This window comes from Mustela nigripes, chromosome 12 (assembly GCF_022355385.1).
Source record: "Mustela nigripes isolate SB6536 chromosome 12, MUSNIG.SB6536, whole genome shotgun sequence".
NCBI lineage: Eukaryota > Metazoa > Chordata > Mammalia > Carnivora > Mustelidae > Mustela > Mustela nigripes.
Window position 1 is genome coordinate 32,002,088 of NC_081568.1, and position 12,885 is coordinate 32,014,972.

Sequence of the window (12,885 nt, forward strand, 5' to 3'; positions counted from 1 at the left end):
TTGCTCGCCCTGGATGGAAGCTTTTGGCAGACGCTGGTTCTTGAAGAGGTCGCAGGCGGTACGGAGGCACCGACCCGGCCTCCGAGGAGCTGGCCTCCAGAAGAGGCCAAAAAGAAAGGGGAATCACGTTTTTTTCTAACTGTAGTAGTTTAAAGGTATATGTTTTGATCTAAAATTTAAGTATGCTATATCACACGTGGGATCTTCGAATACAGTTTTCTGCACCCCCCTCCTCCGGTCCCCCGTGAGGAAATCCGATTCGGCCCCTTTTGTTAGGGCCTGGAAGTCTGTACTTAAACGCTTTGTAAGTAGGGTCTAAATTGGTGATTTCCAGATCTCCTTGATGGACGGTAATCCGGTTGTAACCTTTCACCCAGCAACCCCCCCACCCTCGCAAAACAGCAAAAAATCCAAACATTTAATAGTTCATAGGGAGAAGGATCCCAAATAGCCGTGTAATATGCTTACATTCTATGTAAACCGAGAATTCTTTACCTGTCACACGTGAAATATTAGCAAAGGTGACGGAGTAGCTGGTGGCGCAACAAAATGAACTCTAGGAATCAGGGTTTACAGGACAGTCCCGTCCTCATGGAAGCGGTAGATAGAGGATAAAGAGGAGGCCAACCTGCCAGTGCTCGGATCCAAACTGCAATTCGAGGGGCTTGCTGGATTAGATGCTGTATTAGTTTCTTACTGCTTTTCTATCAAGTTACCACAAATTTAGTGGCTTAAAACAAACAAGCTATACTGCTTTTTAAAAAATTTCATCTACTCAAGAGGAATAAATTCTAGGGATCTATTGGACCTCGTTGTGCCTATAGTTAACAATACTGTGTATGCACACTTAAAATCTGGTGAGAGAGTAGATCTCTAGTTAAGTGTTCCTAACCACAATTAAAACACACATTGCAGTTCTGGTCAGAAGTCTGAGACTGGCCTCACTGGGCTCAAATAAAAAATGTGGTCAGGGCTGCATTATATTAGAGGCTCCGGAAGTTCTGTTGTCACCTTTTCCAGCTTCTAGAGCCTGTCATTCCTTGGCTTTCCGTCTCCTTGTCCCTTCAAACCCAGTAAGAATCTCCTATCATACCCTTCTGCCTCCCTTTTGAGATGCATTTAGTTAAAACTCTAACCTAAAATTAATTTTTAGTATTATATAAAGACTTCCTTAATATTTTTTCAACCTCAGGAACAGCAGAGATGGATTCATCATTATTCTTGATTCTTAATACATCTCAACATCGGTCCATGCAGCATTGGTCCCTGCCCTTATTTACATATTTAATTACCTTTTATAATATATCAAAGACCTATAAACTCATCCCTGGATTATAGCCTATGTCTAACTCCATGATCTTCCTGTCCTTTTATCCCATCTTATCCCCAACCTTTCCTGAACCTAGGTAACCATCTTTCTTAACTTCATATTCATTATTTCCTTACTTCTCATTGTATATAATTTTTTAAAATTTTATTTTTTAAGTAATCCAATGTGGGGCTCAAACTTAAAACCCTGAGATCAAGAGTTGCATGCTCTACTGACTGAGACAGCCAGGTACCCACACTTTATATAATTTTAATGACTCCATGTATATTCCTAAAATGTGTGTATGCATGTGTATGTATTTAAGTTACATTCAACTTTTAAAAGGGGTATCATGCTGTACATAATCTTTTGGGACTTGAAGTTTTCCTTTTATATTTTAATGATTATATTTTGGGTCACTGAAGTTCATTCTTTTTGAATGGTGTATACTATTCCATGAAATACTATAGTTTATTCATCTAGGAGCCTGTTGATAGTTATTTAGATTGTTTTCAGGTTCTTGTGAACAATGGAACTGTAAATAAAGACCAGCTAGGAGTGCTTGAGTGACTCAATCAGTTAAGCATATGACTTGGTTTCTGCTCAGGTCATGATCTTGGTGTCATGGGAGATGGCCTGTGTCCAGCTGTGTGCTCAGTGTGGAGTCTGCTTGGGATCCTCCTCTGCCCCTCCCACTTGTGTGCTCTCTCTCAAATAAACAAATGTTAAAAAAAAAAAAAAGACTAACTAGATGGTTTAAAAAAAAATTCAGGGGTGCCTGGGTAGCTCAGTCAGTTAAGTGTCCTACTCTTGGTTTTAGCCTGGCTCATGATCTCAGGGTCGTGAGATCAAGCCCTGGGTAGGGCTCTGTTGTCAGTATGGAATCTGCTTGTCTACCTTACCCCCATGCACACATGCATGTGCGCTCATACTCTCTCTCAAAAAAAAAAAAAAAAAAAAATCTAAAGAATAAATAAAAACTAAAGTCTAATAGAAACAAAAATGTAAACTATTAAGTATGCAGTAGTATTTTTTTTTTAAGTAGAAAGTATGAATCCCTCTGTAATCATATCCCCAAAGATAACCAGTGCTGTAACTGGGGAGTCTCTCTCCTATCTTCTTGTAAATATATATCACTATATACATTTTATATATGTGCATTATACACATATTAATTTTTAAAACAGAATGAGATCTGTAACTTTGTCTTTCATAACAATATATCATGGATATCACTAGTTGTTAATATACATAGGCTTACTTCATCCTTTTCTTTCTTTTTTTTTTTTTTAAGTAAACTCTACCCTAATGTGGGGGTCGAGCTCGTGACCCTGAGATCCAGAGTCTCATGCTCTACTAGCAGCCGGCTAGGCACCCTGCTTCATCCTTTTAAACTATTCTTTTTTGTTTTACTGTTGATATATCAACATTTATTCCACAAATCCCCAATTCGTGAAAATCTTAAGTAATTTTAAATTTTCTGCTATTACAAACGACATCATGCAGATTCTTGCACATTTATCTTTGGACATTTGTCTAATTGTTTTCTTAAGATAATTACCTAGAAGTGAAATTGCTGGGTTGAATGGTGTAAATTTGTATTTTTATCCATCTCCATTTATTTATTATTTATTGCTGCCTGTTGCTAGATTTCTCTCCAGAAAGAGTTAATCAGTTCACATTCTTATCACAAATAGAGCTCAGAACACCTAGTCCAGACTGAAGTTCAAGAGCCTTCTCGGGGGAATTGATTCTGGGCCTGAGTCAAGACGAGACTGACTCAAGTCATCAAAAGAGTAGATAGATCATCTATAGGGAGCCAGGCCGGTCGGCTCAGGGCTAGATTTCCATACTGTCTTGGCTTGTTTTTATCTACTCTTTTCAATGCTAGGCATCTTTGATCTGTTTACTCTTTGCCATTTTTTTTTTTTAAAGATGTTATTTATTTATTTGACAGAGAGAGAGAGTGAGAGAGTTAGAGTTCACAAGAAGGCAGAGAAGCAGGCAGAGAGAGAAGAGGAAGCAGGCTCCTCCCGAAAGAGAGAGCCTGAGCAGAGAGCTGAGCAGAGAGCCCCGTGTGGGCTCAAATCCCAGGACCCTGAGACCATGACCTGAGCCGAAGGCAGAGGCCTTAACCCACTGAACCACCCAGGCGCCCCTGCCATTTTTTTTTTTAACCTGTATTTATTTACTATTGAAACGGTTTCATAATCCATTTCCTGGTCTAGAGGACGGAAGAACAATGGCTGCGGAAAGTGTTCCTTCTGAGCTCATAGAAAGAGAACGGAAAAAGTTACTTGAAATCCTCCAACAAGATCCTGATTCTGTCTTAGACACATTAACCTCTCGGAGGCTGGTTTCTGAGGAAGAGTATGAGACTCTGGAGAATATTACAGATCCCCTGAAGAAAAGTCGAAAGCTATTAATTTTGGTACAGAAAAAGGGAGAGGTGTGCTGTCAGCATTTCCTCAAGTGTTTACTTAGTACTTTTCCAGAGTCAGCTACCATTTGGGGCTTAGAGCATGGTAAGTTGGATTTCTATACTTTTGGGGGGTGGTGGGAGGGACAAGGTAGATTTCCTGAAAAAAGAAAATAATTGCCTTTTGTTTTCATTTGTCTATCTCCTGGAGATAATTTTCACTGAAATATAGAGGGTAAAAGTGTCCAGGAATTTAAAAGCAGGGAGCAATGTATCTTATTGGCTTAAGGGATTGATAATTTTTTGTTGAAACTGTATCTAAAATTTGCAGGTTTTTTTTTAGTCAGTAAGTAACTTCATGGATATTTAACAACCCCAAGACCAAGTGCTGCATCTTTCACTTAGTATAACCATTTCGGAAATAGCAGAAGAATGATACATGGTGGATCAATAACTTCATTTTTTTCTGTGATAAGTATGCCAACAGAAGCCTGCTTTTCTGGAGCAATTCAAATGCTAATTCTTATTTTTTCCTAAGATTAATTTTATTTATTTATTTGAAGATTTTATTTATTTATTTCACTCACGGAGATCACAAGTAGGCTGAGAGAGGCAGGCAACTGAGAGAGAGGAGGAAGCAGGCTTCCCACTGAGCAGAGAGCCCCATGCTAGGCTCCATGCTGGGCTCCATCCCAGGACCCTGGGATCATGACCTGAGCTGAAGGCAGAGACTTTAACCCTCTGAACCACCCAGGCATCCCTGAAGATTTTATTTATTTGGCAGAGAGCAAGTGAGAGAGAGAGAGAGAGAAAATATGAGGAGGGGGAATGGGAAAGGGAGAAGCAGGTTTCCCATGCGGGGCTCTTTCCCAGGACCTTGGGATCATGACCTGAGCTGAAAGCAGACACTTAACCGACTAAGCCACCCAGGTGTCCCTCAAATGCTAATTCCTCAATGTTTAAAAATATTTTGTGGCAGATGAGGGAGTAATTCTTCCAGAATGGATTGTTTAGCAGTTTTGTAGATTACCACTAGAGGCAGGTGTAGCTCCTTTTTCTGAAAGTCTAAAAAATATTGAAGATCATTTTAAGAGATATTAGAGAGGTAGAGGTTCAGATAAAAAGTTAATGTTAATGATCTCTACTGTAGGACAAGAACAATATGCTTAGAGAAATAGATACTATTATTTCTAGGACTTACTATTCCAAATTAGAGCTATTTGCTTCCTGATTAGAAATCATTAGGATTAGATTTCATTAGCAAAGGCTCTAGGAAATCTGAGGTGGTTTGGGGTCACAGTAAAACCACAAATAAGCACTGTTCATAGGATTCACATTTTCTGTTTCACTCATGTACTCTTTGAGTTTTCTACAAAGAACTCAAACTTTTGAGCAAGGTAGGAACATGATTTGATTTTTTTTTTTTTTCCAGTGAGAGAAAGAATGCCAGGTGACTTGTTATTTATGTGGGGAATGCTAGGTATTCATATACTCCAGTTTTGAAATAAAGAAGAGAGATGATGCTTTGAGGTCTTGGAAACTCAAGTTATTATAAAATTCTTGTTAATTTGGAAAAATGAAACAACCTCCCTCCCAACTCTCTTGTTCTTTTCCAGAACTTTTAAAGCATGAGAATATACAACCTCCTCAACCTATAGGGGTAAACAAGAATTCAGAAGATTTTTTTTCCTCTGGAGAGAAAGAGCCTGAGAATCCTGAGATCACAGTATCCTTCACAGAGAAAGAACACCTGGATATGGGAATCTCTGAATCCTTTGGGGAGAAGAAAACTAGTCATAAAGAGACTGCTTGGACCTCCAGCGAAGATGAGAAGGAATACAACATGCCTGAAGTCATATCATCACATTCAGTTGAGAACCCCGAATATGAAATTCCAGCAACTATTGTTTATTTACAGGATGGACAGAGATATGAGAAGCCAGATGATTCTTTGTACTTAGGAAGAGAGGAATATCTAGAATCAGTTGGATACTCAGAAGATGCAGAGCCCGCTGTGGAAGAAGAGGATTATAATGACTCAGAGCACAGAGTTTATGATGGCGAAGAAGGCTGGACATATTCAGAAACCCTGCACTACTCTGAGGAAGAACAGAGCTATGAGGATTCAGAAACTGGCATGTCGCTGGAGGAGGAGGAAGGGGAGGAGGAGGAGGAGGAAGAAGAGGAGGAGAAAAGGATTGAAGGTATGGGAATGATATGTGATAGTTGGGCAACAACTTATTCCATCCCATAATGGGGAGAAGGGGTGAAGAAAGGCACTAGACGTAAGCAGAAAAGCTGCTACTCAGATTCTTTATGCCTCGCTAACCTGGAATTTCCTTAGAGGTGGGTGTTGACAGAGAGGAAGACTCAGGACCTACACAATGGTGGACGGTAGAAGCAAAAACAGATACTGATTGTCAGCTTATAGGTTTCTTTCTTCCTTCCTTTCTTTCTTTTTTTTTTTTTTCAAAGATTTATTTATTTATTTATTTGACAGACAGAGATCACAAGTAGGCAGAGAGAGAGGAGGAAACAGGCTCCCCGCTGAGCAGAGAGCACGATGTGGGGCTGGATCCTAGGACCCTGGGATCATGACCCGAACTGAAGGCAGAGGCTTTAACCCACTGATCCACCCAGGTGCCCCAGCTTATAGGTTTCTGCAGTCACCTCCTGTGATGCATAAAAGAAGCTGCTAACCACTAATTTTAGGTGTTACCTTCTATTGTTCAAATTAAGCCTCTTAAGTCATTTTAGTGCCTTTGTGACCTCTGGCATATGGAGGTTATGGTCCTAACTACTGAAGTGAAAATCAGAGAGGAGCCTGTAATGAATGGATAAGATCCCCAAATACTGTTACTTGGCTTGATCTGGTCATAAATTACCATCTTAGTAAGGGAAAATTATATCAGTATCTTTAATTGGAATATTTCTGAATGAAAACTTGAAAACTGAGAAATGCTTCATTTGAAGAGATATTGTTTATGAAAATAAATATCCCCAAGTTCTGAGTAGAGGAGGGAAAGGTAATTCTCATCTCCCATTCAGTTCAAATCCTGGGGATGCACCATCTAGTTCTAGATAGGAGTGAAGTAATGTCTTCCTCATCAGATCTTTTATTAGTTTGCTAGCGAAGTACCCCAAATGGGGGAATGTAAATAATAAACAACAGAAATGTCTTATCTCAGTTTAGAGGCATGAAGGCAGAAATCAAAGTGTCTATAAGGTTGGTTACTTCTGAAGCCTGTAAAGGAGAATCTGTTCCTGGTTTCTGGTGGTTTGCTGGAAATCTTTGGCATTCTTTGGCTTGTAAAAATATCCCTTTCATCTGCCTTCATCTTCACACAGTTGTCTCCCTGAGTGCATTACTCTAGGTCCAAATTTCCCCCTTTCATAAGGACACTAGTCATATTGGATTAGGGCCCACCCTAATACCTCATCTTAACTAATTATACCTGCAGTGACCCTATTTCCAAATAGCATCACATCCTGAGGTACTGGGGGTTAGGATTTCAACATATGAATTTGAGGGGTACATAATTTAACCCACAACACAAATCTCGTCCCATCCCCGTACCTTCCCAGCCCATTATCATTTTTCGGCGTCCTTCTTAATTTTTATTTATTTTACACATTTCCCTTACTGTATAGGGTTGACTTAATTATTCATTACATAGTATCATCATTATTCTGTAACAAACCCCTTTTGTCTATTTATTCCATTTTTTCTTCATTCTCCGTTCCTCCATAGGTAACATTCTAATATTATGATGTGTTTCTTGCATGCTACTGTTTGTTGGTATGATCTTGTTTTCTGTATCATTTATTTATTGCAACAGTAGCGCTGCATAACAGAGCTTATCAAATAATAACAGAGCTTAGTCTGCAGTTGGCTAGGCAGTTCTTCTGGTCTTTCCTTTATGTGTCTATGGTCAGCTGGTGATAGACTTGTCTGTCATCTCCTGGCAGGCTAGTCTGGACTTCTCAGACTAGATGGGGCATAGTCTTATGGTGAGGACAGAGGAGTATAAGAGAGAGAAGGCAAGAAAGAGAGGGAGAGAGAGAAAGAGAGACAGAGAGAGGAAGAGCCTTAGAACTACCTTCGCATCTGTATTAGCTTCCTAGGGCTCACCAAAGTACTACAAAGGGTGCCTTAGGACAATGGGAGATTTACTGTCTCTCGATTATGGAGGCCAGAGGTCTGAAACCAATGTGTTAGCAGGGTCACACTGTCTCAGCAGGCATTAGGCAAAGTGCTGTTCCCAGTCTTCTCTCCCTAGTTTCTGGTAGCCTCAGTTATTCCTTGGCTTGTAGATGACTGACCATCTTCTCTCTATGGGTCTTCAGATCATTTTCCTTCTGTGCATGTCTCTGTTTTCAAAATTCCCCTTTTTGTAAGGATACTGGTCTTATTGGACGGGGCCCACCCTAACGACCTCATTTTAACTTGACCTCTGTAAAGATTTTATTTACAGATAAGGCCACAATCTGAGGTACGGGGGACTTAACACAGCTTTGTTTTTGTTTTTGTTTTTAGGGTTGGGGGTGGAGAGTAGACATAATTCAACCCATAACACCATCACTTCTGTCACATTTTGTTGGTCAAAGTATGTCACAAAGACAGTGCAAATTCAAGGACTAAGAAAAAATAGACACCACTTCTTACAAAGCAATATTGCAGAAAGCCAAAATATATCCAGGAAGCCATTAATTGTGGCTATTTTTTGTAATCAATGTAACACCTTTAGCAAAACAGGTCAAGAAAAGAGATGCTTAACCCAGGTGACTAAACCCCCAAGCCACCTCTCTAGTTTGTTAAATATCTTCAAAGAATCTTCGTTTTTTAAATCTGTTCTAGTTTCCAGTTAACCTAACTGGACTCAAATTCAAAATACTCCTTTCAGTGGATGGCAGCTAACATCTCTTGATCATTTCTTTTGCCTCAGCTGGGTTATTTTCATGAGTTTTAAATTTATAAAAATGTATTAGGTTCTTGGAAGGCATGAGTGGCTCAGCTGGCTAAGCGTCTGCCTTTGGCTCAGGGCATGATCCCAGGGTCCTGGGATTGAGTCCTGCATCGGGCTCCCTGCTCAGCGGGGAGTCTACTTCTCCCTCTGCCCACCATCCCGCCGCTTGTGCACATGCTCACTCTCTCTCTCTCTCTGACAAATAAATAAAATCTTAAAAACAACAACAACAACAACAACATGTATTGGGTTCTAGATATTTATTATTGTTTCTTAAATTTTTGTTTTTCTTTTTATCCAACTCTGTGCTTATTGTTATTATTATCATTGTTGCGGTGTATAAGATTTACTCTGTTGCTTCTTGGGGGTATCCCAAATGAGCTCCATAGTAAGACTTTTATTACCTTGTCAGTTCTAGACATCTTGGCCTGGGCTGTGTGAGTACTGGTTTTTGTGATGAAGAAATAGTGGATTGTTGTCCAAAGTCAGCCTAGTTGATAGGCAAGAGCAGGACCTAAAAATTTTCCTGCAACCTGTCCTGTCACTGCCTCCTCTGGGAACCCATCTTGCTAGCCTCAACTCCTCCCTCACCTTCTTTCCCCAAAACATATTCCAATTCAAGCAACTTTTAGACTACCCAAGGATTTCTCAGGGTTACCTTTGTTAGTTATTAAAATCCATATTTTTTGCTCAGTTATGTTGTTTCTTCCAGGCTATTTTTTAAAAAGATTTATTTATTTGAGAGAGAGAGAAAGAGAGAGAGGGAGAGAGAGTGGGAAGAGAAGTGGAGGGAGAGGGAGAGAGAGAATCTTAAGTAGATACTGCTCTGAGCACAGAGCCCAACACAGGGCTCACAACCATGAGATCATGACCTGAGCCAAAATTAAGAGTTAGATATTTAACTGATTGCACCCCCCAGGTACCCCTCTTCCAGGTTATTTTTATAGGGGTTCCAAGAATCTTTTTTTTTTTAAAGATTTTATTTATTTATTTGATAAAGAGAGAGAGAGATAGCACGCACACAAGCAGGGGAGAGGGAGAAATAAGCTCCCTGTAGAGCAGGGAAAGCCAGATACAGGAACCCAATCCCAGGACTCTGGGATCATGACCTGAGCCAAAGGCAGTGGCTTAACCAATTGGGCCACCCAGGCGCCCTGGGATCCAAGAGTCATATGTTAGTTTGCCATCTACCAGGAGTAGATGGTTTTCTTTTTCTACTAAGCACTATATCTATTCCCAAGAAGTGGTTAGGAGGCATATTAGAAAACGGGAGATTAGGAGAAATTAGTTACAACGCATAAATTCTGAGAAAGTTTTAATTGGAATAAAATCTTCCATTTTCCCAAACTTTAGCAAGAGATACATTTAAGAGAGAAATCAATATCAGCCTAGGAAATTCCTCACACATCTATATCATGAAGCATTAACAGTGTTTTCCATTGCTACATATAAACATTAGTCAAAAACCTGGAAAACCTAAATGATCATCTGTAGATAATGGTTAAATTAGTAATGGTCCATCTAAATCATGAAATATGATCAATTAATTAAAATGAGTTAAGTCAATCTCTGTATAAACTGATTTGGAAGAATTTGTGAAGAATATCATTAAGTGAAAAGAAGTTGAAGAATCACTTGTTTAGTATAATATCATTTATATAAAAATAAAATAATATCCACCAAACCAAGTGATATATTTCTCTCTGTGCATGCATAGTTATGTACTTGCATGGAGTAAGGATGGGAAGCAAACATCCGTAACAAATTGACATCTCTTAGAAGGAAAGTGGAATTGGCAAAAGGGAACTTTCACTTTATTTGTGTTGTTCTATCTTTTCACAGTGAAAATGCCAATTACTTATTTAGTTTTAGAACTCCATGAAGGAAGCTTGACTCTGAATGTGACATTCACTGAGTATCTTTTTCCCTACAGAAAGAAAAAACGTGTTTCAAGATGTCCTATCATGTTTAAACATGGATAGGAGCAGAAAGCTTCTGCCGGATGTTGTTAAGCAATTCTCCTTAGATCGAGGATGTATTTGGACACCTGAGACTCCCGGAGACTTAGCTTGGAATTTCCTGATGAAAGTTCAAGCTCTGGATGTGACAGCCAGAGATACAGTCCTCAGACACAAGGTTCCGGATGAAGATGGCAAAGAGGAATTGGTGACTGGGGTAGAGAATTTGGAAATCAGGGACGTACAAACCATTCATCCTTTTGATGTTCTTTGTGCCTCTATGCTCTGTTCAGACAGCTCCTTGCAGCGTGAAGTCATGTCAAACATGTATCAGTGCGGGTTTGCTCTTCCCCTGCTCCTCCCAGATGCAGAAAACAATAAAAGCATCTTAATGCTAGGGGCCATGAAGGACATTGTGAAAAAGTGGTCAACACAGTCTTCAGGAGGACCTCCAGGGGACACAGAAAAGTTTCTGAAGATGCCTGTCATCTCCTTTGTGCGCCTAGGGTACTGTAGCTTCTCCAAGTCCAGAATCCTCAACAGACTGCTTGGTCCTGCCCAACTGAAATCACACAAAATCTTTCTCCATCAGGATTTTACTGTCCCAGTGCTTCCCCGGCAAATCTCTGATGGCCTGGTTGAGATAACGTGGCATTTTCCTGAGCGAGACTGTCTAAAGGAAAACCCTAGTTTTTTCCAGAAGCCTGTTGCTCTGGCCAACCTCCGTGGAGACCTAGAAAATTTTTGGACACAGTTTGGTTTTTTGGTGGAAATTTCCTCAGCTGTGTTTTTTTTCACTGACTACTTAGGTGAGAAGGAGTGGGACTTGCTAATGTTTTTAGGAGAAGCTGCCACTGAGAGATTGTACTTTGTCCTCAGTCCCCAGGCCCAGGAGAGTGAAGAGGCTCAGCTTTTCCAGAGGATTCTAAAGTTGAAGCCATCACAACTACTGTTTTGGGAGGAGGAGGAAGCTGGGGAGAGAAGGAAGAACATGGAGGGTCTTCAAGCTGCTCTGCAGGAAGTGATGTCCTCTTCACTCAGATGTGTGACCATGGAGGAGATGGGTTCCCTGGCCAGGGAGTTGGGAATCCAGGTAGATCAAGACTTTGAGAACGTTCAGGGAATTCACAGTTCCTCTAGTGAAAACCTGGCTGAAGATGAGAGACAACAAAGACACGGTCAGCCAGAAAGCTCATCTGAAAGCACAGCTGAGATGCCTGTAAGCGGGCCTGGGGCTAGCTGGAATCTTCAGAATTTCCACCCCACCCCAGTACTCATGCCTCCTCAGGAAAATTCCTATCCTCTACCAACCAGAATTGGAAGTAACTTTAACCATATGTCTCTGAAAGCCCCCTGGGTTATGGGCTCCCACTTTTGGTCAGAGCAGAGGACCAGGTGGTTCCGTCCCTGGCCCTTTCAGAAAACAAGGGGCTATGGTCGAGGTCAAAGTTTTAGGTCTCAGTACTTCCCACCCCAGAGATTTTATTCACCTGGAAGATTTATAAAATTTCCAAGAACTTCTTGGGGATATTGCATGGATAAAACAAGACCTGTGTCTCAGCATGTACAGGCCTGGCCTAAGAGACCTCAGGAGGACAGAACAATGGGAGCTCTTAAAAGATCTGGGGCAGTGGTCTCCCACATAGGTCACTTCCATTCCCTGGGTTTGCAGCCAGCAGGAACAGTTGGGAAGCCACAGCCTAAACAAGCCTATGCCCAGAGAACACAGCCAACTAGGGCAACTGGGAAACCTATAAAAACAACATCCCATATTGAAGGTCTTTATCCCCAGGCCTTTCAACCAGCAGGAGCCATACAAAAACCTATAAGACCTGCTTTTCAGCAAGGAGCCAAACTGAAGGCACAGGATGTGCCTTCAAATCCAACTTTCCAAATGGGATCCTATCCCAAGTCCAACAGCAAATGTTTACCCAGCTCCCAGTTCACATCCAACCAGCCCAAACTATTCCAGGTCAACCAATCCCAGCCTGTGCCCTCTCAACCCAAACCCAGGCACACAAAACCCACTCATCCCCCGCCCTCCCAAGCTAAACCCTCTCCACCTAAACCTACTCAGCCCAAGCCATACCCACCCCAGGCCTCCCAATCTAAGCCTTCTCAGCCCAGACCCGCTCAGCCCAAGCCATGCTCACCCCAGGCCTCCCAATCTAAGCCTTCTCAGCCCAGACCCGCTCAGCCCAAGCCATGCTCACCCCAGGCCTCCCAATCCAA

At 41.1% G+C, this 12,885-nt stretch overlaps 1 protein-coding gene across 1 annotated transcript in view; it reads left to right on the plus strand.

The window, feature by feature from the left end:
* The first annotated feature begins 3,185 nt into the window (after positions 1-3,185).
* Positions 3,186-12,885, plus strand: part of CARD6 (caspase recruitment domain family member 6) — a 12,905-nt gene continuing 3,205 nt past the window's right edge. The window contains 3 exon segments of the mRNA XM_059417055.1: positions 3,186-3,834; positions 5,345-5,932; positions 10,629-12,885. The exon segment at positions 10,629-12,885 is cut by the window's right edge and continues 4 nt beyond it. Of these exon segments, the coding sequence (XP_059273038.1) occupies positions 3,552-3,834; positions 5,345-5,932; positions 10,629-12,885 (3,128 nt within the window). The 5' untranslated portion in view covers positions 3,186-3,551.